At 48.7% G+C, this 16,000-nt stretch overlaps 10 protein-coding genes across 10 annotated transcripts; 9 read left to right on the top strand and 1 right to left on the bottom strand.

Annotated features, from left to right (window-relative positions):
- Positions 1–261: 261 nt before the first annotated feature.
- HETIRDRAFT_427289 (uncharacterized protein) lies at positions 262–4,437 on the top strand (the record flags this gene model as incomplete). The annotated part of the gene is made up of 13 exons (XM_009548426.1): positions 262–374; positions 428–597; positions 640–967; positions 1,024–1,354; positions 1,421–1,606; positions 1,635–1,737; positions 2,142–2,192; positions 2,377–2,509; positions 2,569–2,758; positions 2,814–3,169; positions 3,222–3,495; positions 3,547–3,690; positions 3,730–4,437. The coding sequence occupies 13 exons, from the start codon at positions 262–264 to the stop codon at positions 4,435–4,437; spliced, it is 3,087 nt and encodes a 1,028-aa protein (XP_009546721.1).
- Positions 4,438–5,029: 592 nt separating this feature from the next.
- On the top strand, positions 5,030–5,537 carry HETIRDRAFT_427288 (uncharacterized protein; the record flags this gene model as incomplete). The annotated part of the gene is made up of 3 exons (XM_009548425.1): positions 5,030–5,179; positions 5,238–5,423; positions 5,502–5,537. 3 exons carry the CDS (start codon positions 5,030–5,032, stop codon positions 5,535–5,537), a joined length of 372 nt encoding a protein of 123 aa, XP_009546720.1.
- Positions 5,538–5,971: 434 nt separating this feature from the next.
- Positions 5,972–6,766, bottom strand: HETIRDRAFT_427287 (uncharacterized protein; the record flags this gene model as incomplete). The annotated part of the gene is made up of 1 exon (XM_009548424.1): positions 5,972–6,766. The coding sequence occupies one exon, from the start codon at positions 6,764–6,766 to the stop codon at positions 5,972–5,974; it is 795 nt and encodes a 264-aa protein (XP_009546719.1).
- A 328-nt stretch (positions 6,767–7,094) lies between these two features.
- Positions 7,095–9,760, top strand: HETIRDRAFT_445032 (uncharacterized protein; the record flags this gene model as incomplete). The annotated part of the gene is made up of 9 exons (XM_009548422.1): positions 7,095–7,202; positions 7,283–7,470; positions 7,519–7,958; positions 8,026–8,085; positions 8,145–8,358; positions 8,412–8,740; positions 8,808–8,992; positions 9,054–9,505; positions 9,571–9,760. Coding segments are annotated over 6 exons (1,011 nt in total). The 3' UTR covers positions 8,413–8,740; positions 8,808–8,992; positions 9,054–9,505; positions 9,571–9,760.
- On the top strand, positions 7,705–9,760 carry HETIRDRAFT_440186 (uncharacterized protein). Its single transcript, XM_009548423.1, has 7 exons — positions 7,705–7,958; positions 8,026–8,085; positions 8,145–8,358; positions 8,412–8,740; positions 8,808–8,992; positions 9,054–9,505; positions 9,571–9,760. The coding sequence occupies exons 4-6, from the start codon at positions 8,606–8,608 to the stop codon at positions 9,502–9,504; spliced, it is 771 nt and encodes a 256-aa protein (XP_009546718.1). The 5' UTR covers positions 7,705–7,958; positions 8,026–8,085; positions 8,145–8,358; positions 8,412–8,605; the 3' UTR covers position 9,505; positions 9,571–9,760.
- Positions 9,761–10,074: 314 nt separating this feature from the next.
- On the top strand, positions 10,075–10,422 carry HETIRDRAFT_418110 (uncharacterized protein; the record flags this gene model as incomplete). Its single annotated transcript, XM_009548421.1, has 2 exons — positions 10,075–10,272; positions 10,327–10,422. 2 exons carry the CDS (start codon positions 10,075–10,077, stop codon positions 10,420–10,422), a joined length of 294 nt encoding a protein of 97 aa, XP_009546716.1.
- Positions 10,423–11,070: 648 nt separating this feature from the next.
- Positions 11,071–11,897, top strand: HETIRDRAFT_168889 (uncharacterized protein; the record flags this gene model as incomplete). The annotated part of the gene is made up of 4 exons (XM_009548420.1): positions 11,071–11,192; positions 11,254–11,700; positions 11,801–11,834; positions 11,892–11,897. 4 exons carry the CDS (start codon positions 11,071–11,073, stop codon positions 11,895–11,897), a joined length of 609 nt encoding a protein of 202 aa, XP_009546715.1.
- A 421-nt stretch (positions 11,898–12,318) lies between these two features.
- Positions 12,319–13,608, top strand: HETIRDRAFT_459140 (uncharacterized protein). Its single transcript, XM_009548419.1, has 4 exons — positions 12,319–12,490; positions 12,543–12,730; positions 12,796–13,238; positions 13,314–13,608. The coding sequence occupies exons 1-4, from the start codon at positions 12,329–12,331 to the stop codon at positions 13,349–13,351; spliced, it is 831 nt and encodes a 276-aa protein (XP_009546714.1). The 5' UTR covers positions 12,319–12,328; the 3' UTR covers positions 13,352–13,608.
- A 130-nt stretch (positions 13,609–13,738) lies between these two features.
- On the top strand, positions 13,739–14,096 carry HETIRDRAFT_168891 (uncharacterized protein; the record flags this gene model as incomplete). Its single annotated transcript, XM_009548418.1, has 3 exons — positions 13,739–13,771; positions 13,829–13,897; positions 13,944–14,096. 3 exons carry the CDS (start codon positions 13,739–13,741, stop codon positions 14,094–14,096), a joined length of 255 nt encoding a protein of 84 aa, XP_009546713.1.
- Positions 14,097–14,742: 646 nt separating this feature from the next.
- On the top strand, positions 14,743–15,729 carry HETIRDRAFT_101348 (uncharacterized protein; the record flags this gene model as incomplete). The annotated part of the gene is made up of 3 exons (XM_009548417.1): positions 14,743–14,952; positions 15,035–15,222; positions 15,276–15,729. The coding sequence occupies 3 exons, from the start codon at positions 14,743–14,745 to the stop codon at positions 15,727–15,729; spliced, it is 852 nt and encodes a 283-aa protein (XP_009546712.1).
- Between the last annotated feature and the right edge of the window lie 271 nt (positions 15,730–16,000).

The following is a 16,000-nucleotide window of genomic DNA, read 5'->3' as shown; positions in this document are numbered from 1 at the left end:
GTCAAGGTATTGCATTGTAATTGTACCACTGTTGTGCCGTAGTCGTACCGTCCTGAATGAGATCGCGTCGACTGGCAAAGCCTGGTGAGAGCTGAAAAACCATGCCCGAGCTTACCAGTGCTTGTCAGGGCATGCCTATGTCGGGATCCGCCGACCTCGTCAGGCGTCGTCAGATTTAGGCGGTTTTCCTGATGCCACCTAAGATGACACACTGTTGTAAACCCTCGCTTCCACCATATCTACAACCACCATTTATCAATCATGCCCGAGCTCAGCAAGGCTATGGATATCACATTCCCGAAGTGGCTCGATGATTTCGGAATCAAGGAGACAGGCGGCTCTCGTTATGAGGATAAAGTACCGCCAACACTTAGGTATGTAACTTCTAGTATAACGGGAGTCAATTCATAAGCTCACTCCTACATAGCCCTCTCGCACTTGGTCCTCACTATTGGCTCTTTGAACAGAGGCAAGACTGGGGTTATGATGGAAGAGCTGGCTTGAGCATCCATGAAATAATGAAAACCATCCAGTCCCACGATATGTACGATGTTCAACCTATAGATATCCCAGAAGATTGGAAGGCAAGGCTGATCTGTCTGTCCAAGGCAATAGCACGATGACAATAATTTCAGACAGCGGCCCAGAACGAGCAGCCGGACTCGGTCGCCTCTCTCTTACACTCGTGCATATGCGAGTATCTCGATGGCATGAATACGATTTGGCCGATCGTGTTGTACAAGCCAAGGGCTGACTTCTCCACCATCCCATATCCGTTGCCGAACTTAACTCTACATCAAGTCCAGGATCCCGACTTAGCTTTCTACAGCGTCGAATGGACTATCCTCAAAATCTTCTCGAAAGGGCATCCTGGCGCTACTAGATATCGCGAGCTTGGTCTCAGGAGCTTTTTTGACACCATTCTTCCAGCCGTCTGCTATCAGATTCGAGGCTGTGAGGTGCTTAGGTCAGTTTAAATCATGGTATCAATTATAACGTCTCACAAGTATTATTTCTCACAAGATCAATGTCCATCGCTTTCCCCCAATACTCGTCCGATTTCGGGTCTTCAACATGTCCCGATTATGCTTGTCGTCCGACTCGTGATAACCTACCAAATGGCCTGCCTAATGGATTTACACCCATTTTATTTGCGGCTCACCACGTGGAGAATCTCAAAAGATTTGAGCATGCAGAAATCTCCTGTGTTCGGCCAGGGCCACCAGAACGTATGCCCGATCGATCGCAAGGGCTTGTCGAGCTAGCAAAAATCTTTCAACCGTCATTACAGCTTCTGGTGATGCACCTGACCAAGGCCCACTGCCTTGATGGAAAATGGGACCCAGAGTGGAATGTAAGTGCCTGTTCCTAGTATTTGCTGCAACCGACTTATTGATGCAACCGAATAACCTAATCACAGCCGATTGTCTCCTCCGACTCGAAAAAACCTCCAATTCCACGCAAGTTCTTCTTCTTTGGAATGAACTACTCCCAGCTCGATTGCATTGTCTATGCTTTCTTCCCGCGCTACAAAGTCAATTCCGAAGGGCGTCTTGAGTGGGGTTTCTGCGCTTATGAAGCCTACACTCCTCAACCCACAGAGGGTGTCAGTCCACAGACTCGTGCATACTTAGTCAACACGTTCCTCCGAATTCAACGGCATACCGCCGAATTGGTCAATATCTTCAAAGAATACTCGCTCTCCTTATGAAACATTCCTCTCGCAGAGGAACGACGGTGAGTGTCTGACAGTCCAATGTTTCCACCTATTCAAATTTGACACGATGGTCAGGATTCTATTTATTGTTCCAATCCGACTGAATTACCAGTGTTGAGAGGAGAAGATGCCGGAGGATGTTTGCTTTGTATTTGGAAGCTGATCGATCTCGCCTTTTGGACAACAAATCGAAACTCTGCAATCGGCTGAGCTTTGAGAGATTCATATAGCTCAAATTAAGGAAGGGGAGGATTGCGTTACAGCAGCTAGATGATAACGATCAGAAGAAGTCGGGATCTTGAATAACGCTTCTAACAGCGATATGATGCGATCATGATAAATGCACTTGTGTCTCTTACCTCCACCAGTGCTCAGCGTAGTAACACGCACTGAGTTTATCGTTCGTCAATTTTTAGTTTCTCAGATCTTCAATGCCACCTCAAACCACTCCAGCTGCCAGCGATGATGTCAAGTTGTGAGCAAACCTGCCATGTTAGATTCGTTCGTGTACGATCGATCGCATTCACAGTGACATTCCTAACATCGTGATACGCCGTCCAAGCTCTGCAGCTCCAAAGCTCAAGGATCCGCTGGTCGACCGAGAACTTCTCCAAGCTGATAATACAAAGTCCGGGATCAACAATATCAGCCGATTGAAGCCAGAGACGATGAATATTGGAAGCGTCTCAATGTCGAATCTGGAATGAAGACTTGGCAGGATGCCCATGGCGTCTTGTGGAGAGTGATGCGTGGAGAAGCGGCCGAAGGAAGTCAGTCGGCATTGCATGCAAGGTAAGTCGCCATTTTTGTTTCATGGTGACGCATCCTAATTAAGTTGTCACGTGTGCAAGCAACGTTGGCCAACTGAGCCTTGTATCCCAGTACGGCTGGCGATTTTTCTTGTCAAATGATTCAAATATACAACTTCTTGGGTTGGATCGTCGTACAGTGCACACATCTTTCCACCAAGTATTGCATCATGCGATCTTTATTCTGAAAGCTGTTCAGGAACACACGCTGTTAATTCCTGATACTTGGCCGGTATGTGTTTCGATAGGCTTTCCATCGTCCTAATCATGATCTCTTATCTTTGCAGAATTTTGACGAAACATTGGATATTGAAAATGGTAAGGAGGTCGTCCGAGCACCGATGAGAGTATATCCCCAGAGTTTAGAAAAAAAGCTGCCGGCCGGAACCTTCTCAGTCACGGAGATCAATGACTCCCAAAACTCCCCTGAAACCGAAGTTGCCAGCCTCACATCAGGTGTCATCACCCTCGGCTTGTGGGATGGAGAGAATGACAGCGATGAGCAATTGGACGTCGCATTCACCATGCTTCAAAATTGTCTGTTGCCCGGCAATCACAAAGCCACGTCGGAGCTTGGCGTCGAGCGCGTTATTGGACCAATTGTAGAGGGCGCTTCTTACGTGAAGAATAGCAAAGTTTTATCGTGAGCCGTCTATATCTCAAATTGGTACATTACTGATAGGATACGCTTTTAGAGGAAAATCTGTGAAGATGACTCTCATTCTTGGATGTTTCGGCTCATACTCTTCGAGCGATCTTTGCACGAGAATGGAGCTTATCGCTGACCCAGGTTCTCCTGATCTGTCCATTCTCTATCCCGTGGTTTTTGGCGCGGATGCGAAGGAAACCTTGGGTAATCATAAAGAGGATAGAAATGCAGGAAAAGCCAAAGGCAAATCCCAAAAGAGAGACGCCAATGTAGGTCTAGAGGAGGGGTCCATAAATTCAAGCGTCGCAAAACTGCTTGATGTAAGCCCCTCCATGCACAGAGTCTCTGCCCAGCTCGCATGGCTTTTTCAGGGAACATTGAAGATATTCATTGCGCACCTTTGTGAGACGGAGGAATCGAGAATTCCTGACGCCGTGAAGGAAGGATGGCACATGCTTTCCGAGGAAGAGATAACGAGAGCCAAGGTGAAAGCTGTCGAATGGGAAAAGCTCGAAGTAAGCTGTATCGCGTCTATACTTCATATTTGTTGCTAGCTCAAGCCTAAACCGCGACTGAAGATCCCCAAATGTATGTTCGTGAATGGGATTGGATACGACTATGTCGGATTCACCGTATACGTCTACTACCCCGTCCTTCACGTGAGAGCAGGACACCCGGAATGGGAACTCAACTGCGTCCAAGTGGTCCCTTCCTTCGAGGACGTATTTATAAGATATAGTCCACCACGACGTATCAACGCCTTCAATGTATTACTGGCTATGCGTCGTCACGCTCGTTTCCTTGTCCAAACCCTCCGTGGCTCACAAGATCGACTGCGATTGCCGAACGAGTTTATCAAGTTGGCTAGGATGACGGAGGATGAAGAGGCGAAGAAGGGAAAGAGAGGTAAACCAGCCCCAAAACACGCCGACACTCCTCTTGAGAACGCAAGGATGAAGAAGAGTACAGCGACAGGAGGGAAGGGGGCCACCTCGAAGGCGAAGAAGCCAAAGAAATCGGACGATGATGGCAACTATATTTCGACGAGCAATATCACACTGGACGACAGATATGATGTCCCGAAAACCAGGAAGATCGCCGTCAATTATAAGGAGAGTAGTGGAGGAGAATCAGATCTGATAACGCTTTCAGTGATGACCCAAAGGGCAAGAAAAAGGCGAAATAGGTGGAGTGGTGGGAATATGTGCTATTCGTCGGAACCATGCACGGCAGTGTCATATCGCGCTGCCCATAGGAACTAAAGGTCCGTACTCATACGTATTGGGGGCCCTAAAAGGTTTACCTCGTCTCGTGTTGTATCTACCACGGATTAGTGTATGGTCATTGAATGACGAAGTATCTAGCACAGTCCGACGCCAAACAGATCGTATTCGACGTGCGGCTGTGTGTGTCAATAATGATGTTCTCTCTCACAGCGGTATTCATTTGCGCATAGTCATGATCCTCTGATCTCTGCGAAGGGAAATGTCTCGGCGCTGATCCTGATGCTTATTTCGACGTGACCGGTACAATTTGCTATTTAATCTCTGTGCGTGCGCAATCTGACGCCTCATTTCAACCAGTCCTCCTTTTGTCTCAGGTCGATTTATATACCATGATATAGAGCGCGATCGTCAAAGACAGCCAACTTTCTGCGTGATCCTCAAGTTTGGTTTCTTTTCTGATGACTGCGTCCCGCAATGCGCAGGATGTATTCGCAATCACGCGAGGCATGATTTGTGGGTCATGAGCGTGGCACAAGACGCAGGGAAGGTTGTCTAGAAGATGCGCAGGTGCACGGCAGGTCCATAAAATGTCGGTAATAACCGTGTTTGAACGCCGTTTCCCCCCTCCATGGCCATCATGTTCCCCAATTCTTTCAGTGATTTAAGAGGACCTGCTTCTTCGCCTCCTACTCCAGAAAAACCCGCGACTCATGCCCCTTGTGAACCAACTGAGCCTTCACGAGACACCTCCTTCTACTTAGAGACGGTGGTCTTTTTGGTGAGTTAGAGTTATCGTTGCAAGACATCCCAGAATTCTAACATGATGGAAGACATAGGCCGAGAACACACTCTTTAGGGTGCCTCGATATAGGCTTGAAGCTGAGGAAGGTGTCTTCGCTGGCATGTTCTCGATGCCGCAAGGAGAAAAGGCGAAGGAAGGATCAAGTGATACCAATCCCATAATCCTTCCCTCTCAGGTCACTGCGTTTGAGTTCAAGAGTTTCATGAAGGCTATTTACCCGGTGAGTCTACACGCCACTGCACCCATAGCTGCGATGCAGTCTCAAATAAATTCATATTTGCGGGATTCACCTCAACAGACTACCAGGCGGATCCACTACTTTGACAGTGGATGAGTGGATGTCCGTGATCAAACTATCCGATATGTGGCAATTCCCGAAGATGCGGATGAAGGCGATCAATGCAAGTGAGAGTCAGGTTCCAAACCTAGGCGCCGTGAACATGATTTCCTAGCCAAGAAGTATAGCGTTTCTAGGTGGTTAATCAAGGGCTACGATATACTGGCACGACGCCCTGAACATATCACGTCCGACGAAAGAAAACACCTGGGCTTGGACACATTTGTGAGGTTGGTCGAAGTCCGTGAGAAGAGCTGGAAATATGGGTATGAGAAAAAAAAGAGTTACTATGGGGGTAGTCGAGAACAGTTCACTTTCGCGAAGGAGATACAAGCAGTTTTCCAGGAAGAACTGATGGAAGATGACGACTATTGTAGTGCTCTCAGCGCTCCAATATGATGATACGCTCGTGAAGTTCCCCTTCAGTTATGTCACGAGCTCGAACTGCGCTCGAGAGAAAATACCATGCAAAGTATACCTGGTGTGAGAGCGTCAGGACGCGCCACTTTGTTGTGGCCTAACAAGCGGCGACTCAGGATATCTACGTCGATCCGGCCCCACTGAGAGTAGTCGCCAAACTGCATTTCGCGGCGCCGCGTTGTGAAGAAATCGACGTGATACAAGTGGATCGCGGCCCATTCGTATTGCGAGGCAAACTGCATGAGTGATGCGATATATGCCCAGAAACCGGAGACGATGGGCCCAATGGACGGGTTGGCAGGGGCGATGGCAAATCCGAGGATGGAGAAATATGTGCCGAGAGGAATGATGACGGAGCTTAGGGACCCCAGCTCCATGGCATCTCTATCATGGGCGCGCCAGCCGCCTCGACCCCTGTGCTGGGGGTCGAGCTTGTAGAGGTCCGCCGCCCGGAAGTTGTGGTTTACAATTGCCTTGATTACCGCCAACTCGACTAGATGGAATTGGGAGAGAAGCGAGGGCGACACAGTAACCGTGGGGTTGATGGATGCAAGTGTCGCAAAGCTGGGGACATTCAAAGAGATCACGTCAGGGGCCGTCGGTGCTACGGGAGCGGGTGCGAGTGCGAGTGCAGGAGCTACTGTTCTTTTTGGAGGGGCCTGGAGAGGTGTCTGTAGCGGTGTCCGGAGATCGGCAATTCCTTTGGTGAGTGTTGAGACTCCAGAGGCTAGGTTTTGTAGTTGATCATTGGAGACTGTGCTGGCGATCAAAGGGTCTTGAGTTTTGTTGGGAGCGGGATCGGACATGGTGATGAGGGTTTCGTGGGAGGAATTGGCCTTTGCGCTGCAGTGTTAGGGAATGCAATTCCTGCTATAAAAAGAGGCGTATGACCTCTGCTCGCACTCGCGAAGTATATATACGAAGGGGAAGTCCAAGCTCATGGTGGCTTGTGGCTCGCCTGCAAAGGGAGAGTGGCTCGAGCGCTTGGGCGGTCGTGGGAAAGGTTACGTTAACCTCAAGCTCGACCTCGGGAACCTCTTCCGGCCTTCATCGTGGATGCTGCGCGGCATGCGACTCAGTCAATAAAGACCAACTTCATGGTCCAGGATCAGCTTTGGCTCATTCCCTTACGCCATGGGTGAGCCTATCGCAGAATCGTCTCCGTCAGTCTCAGTAAACACGGGAGAATTTACCCCCCCTATACGAGACGAGCTATTCTATTTCGAGACCGTGGTTTTCTTGGTGAGCTTCCGATACTTGTGATGTTTGCCTTGGATGAGTGTTTCTGGGTCCTTTCTGACATACTTTTATTCGGAGGTTAGGTTGAGAATACTACTTTCAGGGTTCCTCGTTTCGGGATCGAGGCGGCCGAAGGTGAATTCGCAAAAATGTTCTCGATGTCTCAAGAAGAAGAAACGACTGCTGGAGCGAGTGAAGATGAACCAATCATTCTCCCCGCTGAGGTCACTGCACATGACCTCAGGAGTTTCCTCAAGTTCAGCTATCCTCAGTGCGTATAAGCTCTGATCACTGTCAGCATGCGCTCAATCATATTCAGGCTCCCTGGTGTATCAACTTCCCTTACGTTAGACGAGTGGATGTCCGTGCTGAAGCTTTCCAACCTGTGGAACTTCACAAAGATGCGGAAGAAGGCGATCGACGCAACTGAGGGTCATATCCTGAACGCGCACCCCGTGGACGTGATTTTGTTGGCCAGGAAGTACCATATCTCTCAATGGTTACTCGATGGCTATGCAAAGTTAGCGAGTCGTCCCGAACCTATCACGCCTGAAGAAAGGGAGCATCTGGGGCTGGTTTCGTTTTTCCGGCTGGTAGAAATGCGCGACAGGAGCTGGAAATACGCCTGTGATTGCGGAATGAGCGGTGGCACAGTATATGCACGAGACCAACGAGGTAGTTTTGGCTTCAAGAATGCGATACGGTCTGCCTTCGAAGATGAATTGATGGAGGATGGTGCTTATGTATCTAGCGTTGAAGGTACGTGCCCCGATATCCAATCTGTCACTCGACGGAGCATTTATTTCTTCACTCATGTCACGATAAGCTACTATAGATCGTAACGTGGAGCAGACAGAACGTAAGTTCACAAAGAAGAAGGGGAAAGGCAAGAAGAAATAGTCATAGTGAGAAATCAATCTCCTTTTCTGATTCCGTCGTATGCAGAATTTTGCTACTGTTTGAGGTGCACCATGCAATCGGTGTCGACAGATATTGGCACGCGCAAACTTGGCAAAGGTCCCTATGTCACGGCAGCGCGTCTTTACGTTGTGAGCCCCCATGTTTGGCGCTTAGCCCCAGGCATTCCAAGCTTTAATACTACCTTTCTCAAATATGTGTGGAAAGTCACCTTTTTTACTCTTTTCATATGTTTCGTCTGGTGAAGTCCTAATCGTTATTTACACGTCCAACCCGGAAGCTCATCTGGCGTAGATGATTTTTAAGCGCTTCTAGAAGCGTGCTGAATGTGACTGCCAGACATGAGAGGGCGCAGTCTTTGCATCGTGGGCATAGTGCGGTTCAGATAGAAGCCTGTGTATGCTGCGTGCCAGGCATGGGAGCCGATCGATACAAGACCATCAGCTCAGCGAGGTGCTGCACACCTCACCTTCTCAGACTGTCATATCATGATTGCTGTTGAGCCTACCTCCATCCCGCCCTCATCGTCGGTGTCGACTCCAAAACCGGAGCCAGCCTGTGCAGAACAGCAGCTTGCTCCTGTGAGAGATAGCTTCTTTTACTTCGAAACTGTGGTTTTTTTGGTGAGCTGCGCAATTCTACTCAGCCTGGAAAGCACGGACAACACTTCTGACATGAGAAGGGCCATAGGTCGAAAACACTCTCTTCAGAGTTCCTCGATACGGACTCGAAAATGACGAAGGTGTCTTTGGTATATTCTCTATGCCCCATGTAGGCAAAGATAGAGAAGGAGCAAGCGACAAGACACCTATAGTACTTCCTGATGGCATCACTGCATTCGACTTCAGAAGCTTCCTGAAGGCTAGCTATCCTCAGTTGCGTAGGAGATTCAGAATGCGTATATGAGTTACTAATAGGCAACATTTACCCTAACAGGCTTCCTGGCGTGTCTGCTTCTCTCACAGTGGACGAGTGGATGTCCGTTCTCAAACTCTCCGATATGTGGCAGTTCCCGAAGATGCGGTCAAAAGCGATCGATGCAACCGAGACACAGATTCAGAACTCGGGCGCGGTAGATATGATTCTGCTGGCCAAGAAATATCGCATCTCTAGATGGCTGATCAAGGGCTATGAGACCTTGACAAGGCGCCCAGAACATATCACCGCTGACGAGAGAGAGCGTCTAGGTTTGGACACGTTCCTACGACTGGTGGATGTGCGCGAGCAAAGCTGGAAGTATGCCTGCGACTATGGGATGTATGCGTCATACAACACGGTGTATGCACGAGATATACGAGGTAGTTTTGGGTTCAAGGATGCGATAGAGAAGATTTTCAACGACGAATTGATGGAGGACGGAGAGTTTCGCATGGCCCATACAACTTAAGGTACGTATGTGTTTAAGAGATACATCGACGAACTGCTCGCGCTGATTCTAAGCCATGCCGCCTAGCTCATTTGTAGGTCCATTTCTGCGTCTCTGTGCGGCGTTGCATGCAACAATGTATGAATACATCAATGATGGTGCTAGTGTACTTTCTCGTGCTTTCGTATTCATTCTCTCAATTTTGGAACCTCAATAATCGCTCCTCTCTGAGCTACAATATAATATACGAAATAATTCAATGCACCATCATGCAGTCTGGCGACCCGCCTGTCCAATTCAACAGCGTGAGAAAATTTAGGTTGCACAGACATGCCCGCTCAAACGGACGTTCGACCAAATCACAAATCACTCTTCAACGGGAAGGAAATATCCCCCTTTGCAGCTTTTATTTGCTCTTCCGCTCATTTCTCCGCTCTTCTTTGCACGTAACACTATCAAGCTGAGTGTCAAGGACAACCACTTGGCGATACGAACACGGCGATGATGGGTCGGAACGAGGGCCAAAAATAGAGATTGGAACAACGAATAAATACTAGGAACGGTCGTGTATTCGACTCATGTTGCTCTCAAATGGAAATTCGTCTACATCTTGTCTCGTTCGGAGATCTGAGAGAGCGAACAGTCGCCAGGAGCGTAGCCAGGCCGATCAGCTCTTGGGCCCGGGAATACTGCCATAAGCTTTTGTTGGGTAGCAATACGGATGGCGAGCAATCCAAAGCCGAATGTAGAGTCGTGCGCGAATGCTTGCAAGCAACAATGAACTATCGGGTGAGTGGAGCTCATTCCATCATCTTATCTTTCTGTATTCTCACGCAGCCGTAGGTTGCAAAGACATGCTTTTGTTTTTTGACCACAATAGCTCAAGTGCTGTCGAAATATGACGAGATTTTTGAGCAGGCTCAACCAAATACATCATAGAACCGTGATAACAAAAGTGCTCAGAATCGCAGTGATGTCTGGACAGGGCTTACACGTGGGCCAACATTTTGTCCTTCGACCATCGTTTTGTCCGTTTCTTACTCGTGCTTCTTGCTAGCCCCTGGCCTCGTCTATTCTATCCATATTCGCTCCACCCCTCCCTACTTCCGCCGTCTCTACCTCCAGACAGCGTTTATCGCAGACTCTCAACGATTTATGTTGTACCATCCATCCGATACAAAACCTCGCAGTCTCTGCGCGGACGTTCCTGCAACATTGCATCGATGCTGCGCACAGTATTTGCGAGCAGTTCCATAAAAGACACGCCGTTCTGAAGGAGCAGCAGCTTCGTCCTTGCATCATCACATCATGATCTCCGAGCGGCCTGTCAGTAAACAACTATCTCTAGCTTCCGAAATCCTGAAGGAAGAATGCGTCGATATAGCAAAATGTGCTTCAATGATAGATGGTCTACATCTCGAGACTGTGTTTTTTTTGGTAAGATTTCAGTAGAAGTGCTTGAGAAGGCAGCTGGCAGATCACAAGGTACGGGCCCTTCTGACATGATAATATGTGCTATAGGTCGAGAACACTCTTTTCAACGTCCCTCGATACGTACTCAAGGATGACCAAGGTGTCTTTGCCGACATGTTCTCGATGCCTCAAGGCGAAACTGTGCAAGAAGGATCAAGTAATAGTATTCCTATAATCCTTCCCACCGATATCACTGTATTCGACTTCAAGAATTTTCTCAAGGCCAAGCGTGCTCAGTGAGTATAGGTTTTAATAGTATATGAGACATGCTTGATAAATCTCTGTCTAATTTAACAGGCTCGTCGGCGAGTCTGCTTCTCTCACAGGAGAAGAGTGGCTGTCCGTACTCAAACTGTCTGATTTGTGGGAGCTTCCAGGCTTGCGGACAAAGGCGATCAATGCAGTTGAGAGTCATATTCATAACCTGAGCACAGTGGATATGATTTTATTGGCCAAAAAGTACTGTGTTTCGAAATGGTTGATGCGGGGCTATGTAGCGCTAGCAAAGCGCACAGACGTTATCACGCCCGACGAGAGTGTGCGTCTGGGGGTCTACACATCCTGTCGGCTGGCAGAGGTGCGAGACAAGAGCTGGAAGTATGTCTGCCACTATGGGAGGCTGAGCAACTCGTATTATGCGCGAGACTATCGAGGGTGTTTTGATTTTGTAGAAGAAGTGCGCAGGGTTTTTAGGGACGAGTTGATGGAGGACGAAGAGTACCGCGCTGTTCATCTGAAGCAAAGGTATGTATCTCCACCATGCATCGGGGAAAACAATAAAATCAGCTGACCGTTGTCATGTCGTACTCCAGTACGTGCCGGTGAATACAACGACGTTTCTCAGACATTCTAGCACGTCTTGTCATCGATTATCGCAGGTCTGTACACTCTTCCTGGTCCCGGGCATTCCTGTACAACTGACGGTATTGCGTCAGTGCTAGTAGTCGCAAGGTTCCTCGATGCAACTATATCAATTCGTTTAATCTCTTGTCTGTGTTTGTTTCTCCTCTTCGACTCTAAGCAATGTATTCTGTTGGTTCTGTTTTTCATTCTCGATACTCTCTGTCATGTATGGTATGATTTCTTTTCGCTTGCCGCATGTCCGGGGTCGAGGTTTCAGCGGACTCTTCTTTGACATCATCGCACCTTCCCTCCGAATCTATATGGAAACTCTGCCTTCAAAGAAGACCTCGGGGATGCACCTCGAACTGCGCAGAATCTATTAACGGACCTCAAAAAAAGTGTTGTTTGCATCGTGTATGATGCACATGCAGTATGAAAGATGCTGCGCACAGTGCACGAGGGTAGACCGATATAATATCGCACTGCGGTCGATGTCGATGAGTCTAGCTCCTCCACCAACCACTACGCTATGATTTCTGATTCCTCTACCTCACTTTCCGCTGATCCAAGTGGGGGTACTTTGCTTCCGCTCGATCCAAGGGAACCCCCTTGTCCTCCTCCAACCAATATAATTGCTCGCCCTCCTTTTTTGCGGGATAATTCCTTTTACTTCGAGACGGTGGTCTTTTTGGTGAGTTGCCATTGCCTGATATTCCAAAATCCCAACATAATTGGAGACCTAGGCCGAGAATACGCTCTTTAGGGTGCCCCGATATGGGCTTGAAGCCGATGAAGGTGTCTTCGCTGGCATGTTTTCGATGCCGCAAGGAGAGAAGGCCAAGGAAGGATCAAGCGATGACAATCCCATAATCCTTCCCGCTCAGGTCACCGCATTCGATTTCAAGAGTTTCCTCAAGGCCAGTTACCCTCAGTGAGTCTACACGCACCCGTAGCTGCGATGCAGATGGTGTTTATTTATGGGATTCACCTCGACAGGCTACCAGGCGGGTCCACTGATTTAACTGTAGACGAGTGGATGTCCGTGTTGAAACTCTCCGATATGTGGGAGTTTCCAAAGATGCGCACAAAGGCGATCGATGCAAGTGAGAGCGAAGTTCAAAAATTAGGCGCCGTGGAGATGATTCTCCTGGCCAAGAAATACAGTGTCTCCGATTGGTTGACCAAGGGCTGCGATATACTGGTACGACGCCCAGAACATATCACGGCGGACGAGAGAAAACGCCTGGGCTTGGATACATTCGTGCGGTTGGCAGAGGTCCGAGAGAAAAGCTGGAACCATGCGGTGTTCGGACAATACCCTTATAGTGTCTATGCGCAACAACAACGGAACCAGTTCGGTTTCGCAGGTGCGATACAGGCGGCGTTCGAAGACGAATTGATGGATGACGACGAATATCGTGCTGCCCACCGCGTTGATGGTGAGTACTCACACATCCGATCTGAACATGCACTGATGGAGTTTCTTCGCCGTGTCACCGACTCACCATATGAAGCTGCGAAGGGAAAGAAACCGAAAGGGAAACGCAAATAGATGAGAGAGGAAGACGAGTCATGATCCGTCACGGTTGGGGGGAGTTCTGTATGTCAGAAGTGGTCTCCATGGCTGTATGTGGGGCCCGAGGTGGTTTAAGCATCGAATCGGCGAGAGCCTCGGCCCCAGTTTGCGCTCAGTAGCGTGGGAATCTCAGCTACTACATACCGTTCTCTAGCTTTCTCTGCAACCTCCTGAGTCCTTACTGAATGTTACACTTCTGGATCACCAGTGCACCACGATGCACAGTTATGCTCTCCGGCGACCCCGCAAGTCGTGATGCTTGAACCCCAATGAGCTCAACGAAATACGAGCAAGCGTACCTTTGGCTAAATTTGGTGACGGGGAGCGAAGGAGATAGCTCAGTGCATCTGAGCCTTTGGGTACATGGCTGCTCGTGGCTATTGCAAAATTTCAGAGGTGAGCTTCTATCCCCTTTCTCTTGTTGGTATTCTTGTTGAGACAGAGGTACTCAAGAAACGTCTCATGTCACTGCGTATCAAAAGAGCGTTCTCTGGTCGCGCACGAAGGGTTCGAGGCAATGGAGTAAGTATGATCTATTGAATTTCTGCGGTGTTTATATTTACAAAAGCCTGAAGTGCGTGCCACAAGTGTTTGTATCCAGTTCAACAGGAGAGCGATGCGGTTGGTACCGTCGACAAGAGCATGGGTGTGGGGGGGGAGGAAGACGAAGGATAGACTGTGCAACATTCGCAGTATCATAGGCGCAGAACTCACGTCTTGAGTGATTGGTACGTCTCCGATATCTTACTTTTGATGCCAAAGAGACGCACTACGCCTCATCTGCCTTAATATCCACTTGGTTCCATGGCGCTAATGCACCTCGTGTTATATGCAGACTCCGGTAATTGTCAGTGAACACCGATGCATCCTGAGAGAGCCAGCGACAGGCAAATTGTCGTTTACGCGGTACCACACGAACTTCCCTTGTTGTCCATGTTTAGAAGTTCGAGAGCTCTTCTTACAGTCAGCTCTGCGCAGCTAACGACATTGGCGCCTACGCATCTTTGACACCATCGCCGAAATTGGTCTAATCTCTTCTCCGAGTGCGCTTTATCTGTGTTCTCCTGCATTTTCAAGTTCACGTATTGTCCTCAAACTTTAAATCCTGGTATCGACCGCGATATGTACTAACAATAATGGATAGTGCAGTACCCTGCACCTGCCGCATGACTTGGACTGGAGTCCCGGCGCAGTCCTCACGCCTGCTTTGATTCTGTATGGAAGCCTGTCCTTCGCAGATGTCCTCAGGGACGCATCTCCAAGCGCGCAGAGTATCTTGATGGACGTAAAAGAAGACCTTGTTTGCATCGTGGACGATGTGAAAGGCTGTCTAATTGCTGCGCAAAGATTCAATAAATCATCGCACTATGGTTGATGACCCTCAGTCTCTCCTCTCATCGCCCCATCGCCGCATCATGATCTCAGGTCCCTCTCTTCCCGCTGATTCAAAGGACTCCATACCTCCGCTTCCTACCAATTCAGAGGAATCACAGGCTCATTCGATTCCTGCCAATTCAAGCTTACGTCCTTCTCTCAAACGGGATCGGGTTTTCTATCTCGAGACTGTGGTTTTTCAAGTGAGTTCTCGCTCATGATATTTACAAGCGCTTTCAGCACCTTGCCTGGTTCAGATGCTTCTGACATATGAACGAGATATAGGTCGAGAATATCCTCTTTAGAGTTCCTAAATGCATGCTCCCGGACGATGAGGGAGCCTTCGCTGATATGTTTCTGGTACCTCAAGGAGGAAAGGAGAAGGAAGGGTTGAGTGACGATAATCCCATAGTCCTCCCCAGTCAGGTCACCATATTTGGCTTTAGGTGCTTTCTGAAAGTCACTTACCCTCAGTGAGTGAAGCCATAGTCCATAGTTTGGACACAGCCGATGTTCATCTCGGCAGGCTACCAGGCGGATCTGAAGTTTTGAGTACAGACGAGTGGATGGCCGTGCTCGAACTGGCTGATATGTGGCAGGTGCCAAAGATGCGGATGAAGGCGATTAATGCTATGGAAAAGAATGTTCAGAACTCCGGTGCAGTGGAAATGATCCTCCTGGCCAGGAAGTACCGTATTTCCAGTTGGTTGATCAAGGGGTATGGTATGCTGGCACGACGTCCAGACCCAATCACATCGGACGAGAGGGAACGTCTGAGCCTAGACACCTTTATGCGGCTAGTTGGAGTGCGTGAGAAGGGCTGGAAGTATGCGGTATATGGGACTGGTGATCGAAACTCTTCTCGCTCTTACTCTGCATCAAGTCAGCATGCCGAGTTCAACTTCGATAGCGAGGTCCGGGCGGTCTTCAAAGATGAGTTGATGAAGGACGAAGAGTATCGTATCGCCCATAGGAATTAAGGGTGCGTCTCCAGAAATCCCTTATGAATCTATTTCTTTTTCTCTAATCTTGTGCTATGATCTACAGTGACTTGTATGGCTATATGTAGCATTTCTGTAAAATGCGGTTCAAATCGATCAAACCGGCTCCAGATCTCGAAAATTCGTCTCATTGGAAGCCTCAAGTTTGGATGTTCCCGTATTCCGGACGCCTCGGAGAATCTTGACGAATATCAACTTCGGCTTCAATTACATTTACGAGCTGATGCATCCATGGTGCATATCGGGGCCT

This window comes from Heterobasidion irregulare (genome assembly GCF_000320585.1).
Source record: "Heterobasidion irregulare TC 32-1 unplaced genomic scaffold scaffold_05, whole genome shotgun sequence".
Classification (NCBI taxonomy): Eukaryota; Fungi; Basidiomycota; class Agaricomycetes; order Russulales; family Bondarzewiaceae; genus Heterobasidion; species Heterobasidion irregulare.
Note: the sequence above shows the minus strand (reverse complement) of the source record. Positions and strands in the feature narration are given on the sequence as shown.